The sequence below is a fragment of the Apteryx rowi genome, unplaced genomic scaffold (assembly GCF_003343035.1).
Source record: "Apteryx rowi isolate R43461 unplaced genomic scaffold, aptRow1 scaffold_1685, whole genome shotgun sequence".
Lineage (NCBI taxonomy): Eukaryota > Metazoa > Chordata > Aves > Apterygiformes > Apterygidae > Apteryx > Apteryx rowi.
In genome coordinates, this window is record NW_020447958.1 from 4,340 (window position 1) to 12,801 (window position 8,462).

General features: G+C 65.2%; 1 protein-coding gene across 1 annotated transcript in view; it reads left to right on the forward strand.

Moving 5' to 3' along the window:
- Positions 1-273: 273 nt before the first annotated feature.
- LOC112963394 (plasma membrane calcium-transporting ATPase 3-like) overlaps positions 274-8,462 on the forward strand; it is a 15,218-nt gene continuing 7,029 nt past the window's right edge. The window contains 10 exon segments of the mRNA XM_026060392.1: positions 274-475; positions 1,430-1,627; positions 2,743-3,000; positions 3,131-3,256; positions 3,349-3,474; positions 4,888-4,929; positions 5,091-5,255; positions 5,502-5,716; positions 6,454-6,696; positions 7,547-7,788. Of these exon segments, the coding sequence (XP_025916177.1) occupies positions 274-475; positions 1,430-1,627; positions 2,743-3,000; positions 3,131-3,256; positions 3,349-3,474; positions 4,888-4,929; positions 5,091-5,255; positions 5,502-5,716; positions 6,454-6,696; positions 7,547-7,788 (1,817 nt within the window).

The window sequence follows — 8,462 nt, forward strand, 5'->3', positions numbered from 1 at the left end:
AGCCATGTCCCATGTCTACAATGGTGTCCTCAAGCTGTCCCTGTGTCCCTAGTGCTGTCCCCAAGCCATGTCCCATGTCCCCAAGCCATGTCCCATGTCCCCACCGCCGACCCCACTTTCTCAACACTGTCCCCAAGCCGTGTCCCATGTCCCCACCACTGACCCCATGTTCTCAGCGCTGTTCCCAAGCCGTGTCCCGTGTCCCCACCACCCACCCCACGTCCCCAGCAATGTCCCCAAGCCGTGTCCCCATCGCCGCAGGCTGCCGCCGCCATGGGGGACCTGGCCAACAGCGCGGGGGACGCCGGGGCCCGGGGCCGGCGGGAGCCCTGCCCCGGGGGGGGGTTCGGCTGCACCCTGCCGGAGCTGCGGGCGCTCATGGAGCTGCGCGGCGCCGAGGCCCTGCTCAAGGTCCAGGAGGCCTACGGGGACGTCCACGGGCTCTGCCGCCGCCTCAAGACCTCCCCCACCGAAGGTACGGGCCGGGGGGCCCCGGTGTCTGGGCGGGGACCCCCCCAGGGACCTCCGTGTCCCCCCAGGGACCCAAGTATCCGGGTGGGGACACCGCCAGTGACCTCCACGTCCCCCCAGAGACCCAGGTGTCCGGGCGGGGACCCCCCCAGGGACCTCCGTGTCCCCCAGAGACCCTGGTGTCCGGGCGGGGACCCCCCCCAGGGACCTCCGTGTCCCCCCAGGGACCCAAATATCGGGGCGGGGACACCCCCAGGGACCCCTGTGTCCCCCCCAGGGACCCCGTTGTCTGGGCGGGACCCCCCCAGGGACCTCCATGTCCCCCAGGGACCCTGGCGTCCGGGTGGGGACCCCCCCAGGGACCCCCGTGTCCCCCCCAGGGACCCAAGTATCTGGGCGGGGACACCGCCAGGGACCTCCGCGTCCCCCAGGGACCCCGGCGTCTGGGTGGGGACCCCCCCAGGGACCTCCGCGTCCCCCAGGGACCCAAGTATCCGGGTGGGGACACCCCCAGGGACCTCCACGTCCCCCCAGAGACCCAGGTGTCCAGGTGGGGAYCCCTCCAGGGACCTCAGTGTCCCCCCAGGGACCCAAGTATCCGGGCGGGGACACCCCCAGGGACCTCTGCGTCCCCCCAGAGACCCTGGTGTCTAGGTGGGGACACCCCCGGGGACCCCCGTGTCCCCCCCAGGGACCCAAGTATCCGGGTGGGGACCCCCCCAGGGACCTCCGTGTCCCCCAGGGACCCCAGCATCCGGGTGGGGACCCCCCCAGGGACCTCCGTGTCCCCCCCAGGGACCCCGGCATCCGGGTGGGGACCCCCCCAGGGACCTCTGTGTCCCCCCCAGGGACCCAGGCGTCCGGGCGCGTGGGGCAGGGGTGCAGGCGTGGCGGGGACGGGGGTGGGGGTGCGCGCTGGGGGGACCCAGGCGTCCGGGTGCGCCCCCCCGCTCCCCAGGGCTGGCGGAGGGGGCGGCGGAGCTGGAGCGGCGCCGCCAGGTCTTCGGCCAGAACTGGATCCCCCCGAAGCGCCCCAAGACCTTCGCGGAGCTGGTGTGGGAGGCGCTGCAGGACGTCACCCTCATCATCCTCGAGGTGGCCGCCGTCGTCTCCCTGGGGCTCTCCTTCTACGCCCCCCCCGGCGGTGACACCGAAGGTGGGGGGACATCGGGGGCTAGGGGGGATGCATCGAAGGTGGCGGGGGGACCCTGGGTGCTGCTCCTCTCTTCCATGTCCCCATCCCACCATGTCCTTGGTGTCCCCATCTTCTGGTTGCTGTCTGTGCCACCACCCTGTCCCCGTTCCTCGGTCTCATCCCTTCCCCACGTCCCCATCCCACCATGGACCTGGTGTCCCCATCCGACCATGTCTTTGGTGTCCCCATCCTCTGGTCTTCCCCCGTGTCCCCATCCCTCAGTCTTGTCCCATCCCCATGTCCCCATCCTGCCACGTTCTCTGTGTTCCAGTGCCTTGGTCTCTTCCCGTCCCTGTGTCCCCATCCTCATGCCACCGTGTCCTTGGTGTCCCCATCCTCTGGTCTCCCCCCGTGTCTCCATCCCACCAGGTCCCCCATGTTCCCGTCCCTCAGTCTTGTCCCATCCTGCCATGTCTCCTGTGTCCCAATCACTTGGCGTCATCCCATCTCCGTGTTCCCATCCCACTGTGTCCTTTGTGTCCCCATTTTCTGGTTTCTACCTGTGCCACCACCATGTCCCCATTCCTCAGTCTCATCCCTTCCCCACGTCCCCATCCCACCATGGACTTGGTGTCCCCATCCTCTGGTCTCCCCCCATGTCCCTGTCCCACCATGTCCCCCGTGTCCCCGTCCCTCAGTCTTGTCCCATCCTGCCATGTCTCCTGTGTCCCAATCCCTTGGTCTTGTCCCACCTCCATGTCCCCATCCCACCATGTCCTTTGTGTTCCCCTCCCTTAGTTTTGCCTCATCCCCATGTCCCCATTTCACCTTATCCCACATGTCCCTGTCCCATCCCATTCCTGTGTCCCTGTCCTCCAGTCTCTCCCTGTCCCCACGTCCCCTCTGTCCCCATCCCTCGATCTCAGCCCGTCCCTGTGTCCCCATCTCACTCTCTCTCCATGTTCCCCACGTCCTCTGCTCTCTCCCTGCATCCCCAGTCTCATTCTCTCCCTATGTCCCCCATGTCCTCGTCCCCACCGTGTCCCCTGGTCTCACCCCACTTCCACATCCCACCTTGCCTCCGTCTCCCCCCGCGTCCCCCTTCCGGGCTGACGGCGTCCCCTGCGTCCCCGCAGCCTGCGGCCACGTGTCGGGGGGCGCGGAGGACGAGGGCGAGGCGGAGGCGGGCTGGATCGAGGGGGCGGCCATCCTGCTCTCGGTGGCCTGCGTGGTCCTCGTCACCGCCTTCAACGACTGGAGCAAGGAGCGCCAGTTCCGGGGGCTGCAGAGCCGCATCGAGCAGGAGCAGCGCTTCTCCGTCGTGCGCCACGGCCGCCAGCTCCAGGTGCCCGTGGCCGAGCTCGTGGTGGGCGACGTGGCCCAGGTCAAGTACGGTGAGTCGCTGCCCCGACGCCGGGGCGGACGGGCGCGCCAGGGCCGCGTCCTCCTCGGCGGCCCCGACGCCGGGGTGGACGGGCGCCTCGGGGTGACCCCTCCTTCCCTCCCTCCTTCCCTCCCTCGCAGGCGACCTGCTCCCGGCTGACGGCGTCCTCATCCAAGGCAACGACCTGAAGATCGACGAGAGCGCGCTGACGGGGGAGTCCGACCACGTCCGCAAGGCGGTCGACAAGGACCCCATGCTGCTCTCGGGTGAGCCGGGGCRGCGGGCCCAGGAGTCCGGGCAGCCCGGAGGCCCGGCTGTGACCCTTCTCTGTCCCCCCACCCCTCCCCGCTCCGCGCAGGCACCCACGTCATGGAAGGCTCGGGGAAGATGGTGGTGACGGCCGTGGGGGTCAACTCGCAGAGCGGCATCATCTTCACCCTGCTGGGCGCCGGYGGGGAGGAGGAGGAGAAGAAGGAGAAGAAAGGTAGGTCTCCTGTCCCTCCGTCTATCCCCGTGTCCGTCCCTCCGTCCGTCCCCGTGTCATCCCTCCGTCCCCGTCGTGTGTGGCCTCCCCTCTCGGCTCTGTCCCCTGGGGTCCCATGTGGCCGGCTGAGCCGGAGCAACTCTGGATGGAGCCAAGACCCTCCTCCGGCCCGGAGCAGCTCCCGTCTGCGTTGGCTGTGGCCACCCAGGCTGGATCCTCTCCAATGCAGAGTAGAACCGAGACCTTTGACAARTCCGAGTTGACTCCGGATTGACCTTGGTTGGGCTTCAGACACCCATCCTGCTCCTGTCCCAATCCAGAGTGACTCCARGTTGAGTCTAGATTAACCTGAGATGGACTCCAGGCATCTATGCCGGTGCTGTCCCAATCTGGATTGACTCCACGTTGACTTTGGATTGATCTTGGTTGGGCTTCAGACATTCATCCTGGTCTTGTCCCAATCCGGAGTGACTCNTGGATTGATCTTGGTTGGGCTTCAGACATTCATCCTGGTCTTGTCCCAATCTGGAGTGACTCCAGGTTGAGTCTAGATTGACCTGAGATGGACTCCAGGCACCCATGCCGGTCCTGTCCCAATCCGGATTGACTCCACGTTGACTTTGGATTGATCTCGATTGGTCTTCAGACACCCATCCGGGTCCTATCCCAAACCGGAGTGACTCTAGGTTGACTCCAAATGAGCTGAGGTCATCCAGGTGTGATCACCTTCMATCTGGAATGACTCCGGAGTGACTCCAGATGGGCTCTGGCCACCCAACCGGGATCTTCTCCAGCGTGGAGTCACTCCAGGTGGGTCTCAAGTGTCCAGCCCTGACCAGCTTCAGTTCAGAGTGATTCTGGATCAAGTCTGGGGAGACCTGAGACCTTCATGCAGTCCGGAGTGACTCCAGAGTGACTYGGACACCTGGGCCTGAGTTGCTCCTGTCCGGAGCGACTCCGCGTTGGCTCTGGCTTGACTCCAGGTGAGCTCTGGCCACCCAACGCCGCTCTCCTTAATCCGAACGGGCTCTAGGCGCTCAGGCCTGCCCCATCTCAGTCCAGAGCAACTCCACATTGACTCCGGCTTGACTCCTTTTCTCTGGCCGCCTGGCCTGGATCACCTCAATCTGGAGTGACTCTGGATGGAGCCCAGACCTTCCTCCAGCCTTGACTCATCCTCCTTGAGGTTGACTCCAGGTTGACTTGAGGCAGATCTGAGGTTGCAGGGAGGTGTGGGTGGGTTATGGGAGCYGGATCGACTCCGGATGAGCCTCCATGATCCGGAGTGACTCCGGATGAGACCCCGGCCCGAGYGGAAAAGGAAGTGGGAGAGGGGGGGAGGCCCCGATCCCCATCCTCCCCCGTCGTGTCTCGTCCTGTCTGATGTCGGCGTCGTCCGTCCTTCTGCCGCAGGGAAACCGCAGGACGGGGCCGTGGAAAACATCCAGAACAAAGGTACGCCCGGACGCCTGGGTCCCCGGGGTGGGGGTGGGGGGGCGATTGGGGTGCGCGGGGTGGAGCCCGCCCGGATGCCTGGGTCCCCGAGGTCGGGGGTGGAGCGGAGCTCACCCGGACGCCGGGGCCCTGCGCCGACGGGTCCGTGTGGGTGTCCGCAGCCAAGAAGCAGGACGGGGCGGTGGCCATGGAGATGCAGCCGCTGAAGAGCGCCGAGGGGGGGGACGTGGACGAGCGGGAGCGGAAGCGGAGCAGCGGCCCCAAGAAGGAGAAGTCGGTGCTGCAGGGCAAACTCACCAAGCTGGCCGTGCAGATCGGCAAGGCAGGTGGGCGGCCCGGACGCCTGGGTCCTCCCCCCCCCTCCCTGGGGCAAGCGGGGAGGCGAGACCTTCTCGGCGGAGGGTTCCCCGAATCCCCTGGATRCCTGGGACCCTCGTGGGGGGGGGATCCCCAGGTCCCGTGGAGGCCGGAGACCCTGGTGAAGGGATCTCCCGGTGCTTTGCGGAGGGGGCGCCAGGTTCCCCGGACGCCTGGGTCCCCCGGCGGGCGCCTGAGGGCGTGCTGTGCGGCAGGGCTGGTGATGTCGGCGGTGACGGTGATCATCCTGGTGCTGTACTTCGTCATCGAGACCTTCGTGGTGGAGGGCCGGGCCTGGCTGGCCGAGTGCACCCCCGTCTACGTCCAGTACTGGGTCAAGTTCTTCATCATCGGCGTCACCGTCCTCGTGGTGGCCGTCCCCGAGGGGCTGCCGCTGGCCGTCACCATCTCCCTCGCCTACTCCGTCAAGGTCAGTCCCCGCTGACCCCCATCCTGCCGTGTGTCTCCTGCCGCCTCTCTGCTTCTCCGTCTATTCCTCTGTCCTCCGAGCTCATCCATCCGTCTAATCCTCCATCTGTCTGTTCTCCGAGCTCATCCGTCTGTCCATCTCTTCATCCCTTCATCTGTCCATTCTCTGGGCTTGTCTGTCTGTCCGTCCATTTTTCCATCCCTTTGATCGTCCATCCATCTATTCCTCCATCCTCTTCTGTCCTCTGAGTTTGTCCATCTTCTTCATTTCTCCATCTGTCCCTTCTCCAAGCTCATCTGTCCATCCATCCATTTCTCTATCCCTTTGCTTGTCCATTCTCCAAGCTTGTCCGTCTATCCATCTCTCCATCTGTCTGTCCTCCGAGATCATCCATCCATCCGTCTATTTCTCCATCTGCCTGTCCTCTGAGCTTGGCTGTTTATCTGTCTGTTCCTCCATCACTCTGACTGTCCGTCCATCTATTTTTCCATTCTTTTGTCTTTTCTCCAAGCTCATCCATTCATCCATCCATCTCTCCGTTCCTCTGACTGTCCGTCCGCTTGCTCCTCCATCCTTTTGTCCATCCTGCAAGCTCACCTGTCCATCCGTCTCTTCGTCCATCCATCTATTTCTCCGTTCTGTTCATCCTCTGAGCTCGTCTGTTCATTCAATGTTCCTCCATCCCTCCGTCTGTCTGTCCATCTATTCCTCCATCCTTCCGTCCCCCCCAACCCCAGAAAATGATGCGGGACAACAACCTGGTGCGGCACCTGGACGCCTGCGAGACCATGGGCAACGCCACGGCCATCTGCTCCGACAAGACGGGGACGCTCACCACCAACCGCATGACGGTGGTGCAGGCCTTCGTGGGCGACACGCACTTCCGCGCCGCCCCCGACCCCGCCAGCATCGCCCCCCGCACCCTCGACCTCCTCGTCCAGGCCATCGCCATCAACAGCGCCTACACCACCAAGATCCTGGTGAGCCGGGGACGTTGAGACCCCCTGCGGGGGGGGGGTTTGATACCCTTTGGGGGGGCCCTTGAGACCCCTCAGAGACCTTTGGGGGCGGCTTGAGACCCTTGAGGTGGCCCTTGAGACCCCTTAAGGGGGTTTGATACCCCTTGGGAGGGTTTGAGACTCTTCCGGGTGGCCCTTGAGACCCCTCCAAGGGCTCTTGAGACACTTGGGGTTCTTGAGACCCCTGAGGGGCCCCTTGAGACCCCTTTGGGGGGGCTTTGAGACCCCTTAGAGGGCCCTTGAGACCCTCAGGGGCCCCTTGAGACCCACTGAAGGGGGGCTGATATCCCCTTGTGGGGCTCTTGAGACCCTTCAGAGACATTTGGATGGGCTTGAGACCCTTGAGGTTGCCCTTGAGACCCCTCTGGGTGGCCCTTGACACCCTCAAGGGTGTCTTGAGACCCCTTGGGTGGCCCTAGAGACTCTCCAGGGTGCCTTGAGACCCTCAAGAGCCCCTTGGGATGCCCCTGAGACCCCTTGGGATGCCCCTGAGACCCCTTGGGATGCCCCTGAGACCCCTTGGGAGGCCCTTGAGACCCTCAAGAGCCCCTTGGGATGCCATTGAGACCCTTTGAGATGCCCTCAAGAGCCCCTTGGGTGGCCCTTGAGACCCCTTGGGTGGCCCTTGAGACCCTTGGAGAGGCTCTGAGACCCTTTGGAGGTCCCTTATGACCCTCTGGGTGAGGTTGAGACCCCTGGGGAGGGCTTGTGACCCCCGGAGGAGGCAGTGAGACCACCCCGTACCACCCCTATCTGCCACCTCTACCTGCCGTCTGCCCCTAACGGCCCTTCTGTCCCCCCTCCCCCCCAGCCTCCTGAATCGGCCGGGGGGCTGCCGCGGCAGGTGGGCAACAAGACGGAGTGCGCGCTGCTGGGGCTGGTGCTGGCGCTGCGGCGGGACTACGAGGCCGTGCGGGCCCAGGTGCCCGAGGAGCGGCTCTACAAGGTCTACACCTTCAACTCGGTGCGCAAGTCCATGAGCACCGTCACCCGCCTGCCCGCCGGCGGCTTCCGCCTCTACAGCAAGGGCGCCTCCGAAATCCTCCTGCGCAAGTGAGTCGCGACCCCGTGGGGCACCTGGGGACACCGCGGGGATAGGGACGCTTGGGGATCCCCCCAGGCAAGGGTCTCCAAGAGCCTCCTGTGTAGGTCCTGGCACCCCAAAATCACCCCCAGGACACCCCTGGGGATCTTGCAGAGATGGGGACACCATGCAAGGGGGCTCCAAGAGCCTCCTGTGCAGGCGAGGTGGGTCCTGGCACCCCAAAACCATCCCTGGGGACACCACGGGGATGGGGACGCTTGGGGATCCCCTAGGCGAGGGCCTCCGAGAGCCTCCTGTGCAGGTCCTGGCACCCCAAAATCACCCCCAGGACACTCCTGGAGGCCCTGCAGGGATGGGGACACCATGCAAGGGGGCTCCAAGAGCCTCCTGTGCAGGTGAGAGGAGTCCTGGCACCCCAAAACCATCCCTGGGGACACCACGGGGATGGGAACACTTGGGGACACCCCAGCAATGGTCTCAAAGAGCCTCCTGAGCAGGTGAGGGGGGTCCTGGCACCCSAAAATCGCCCCCAGGACACCCCTGGGGACCCTGCAGGGATGGGGACACCATGCAAGGGGGCTCCAAGAGCCTCCTGTGCAGGTCCTGGCACCCCAAAATCGCCCCTAGGACACCCCTGGAGACCCTGCAGGGATGGGGACACCATGCAAGGGGGCTCCAAGAG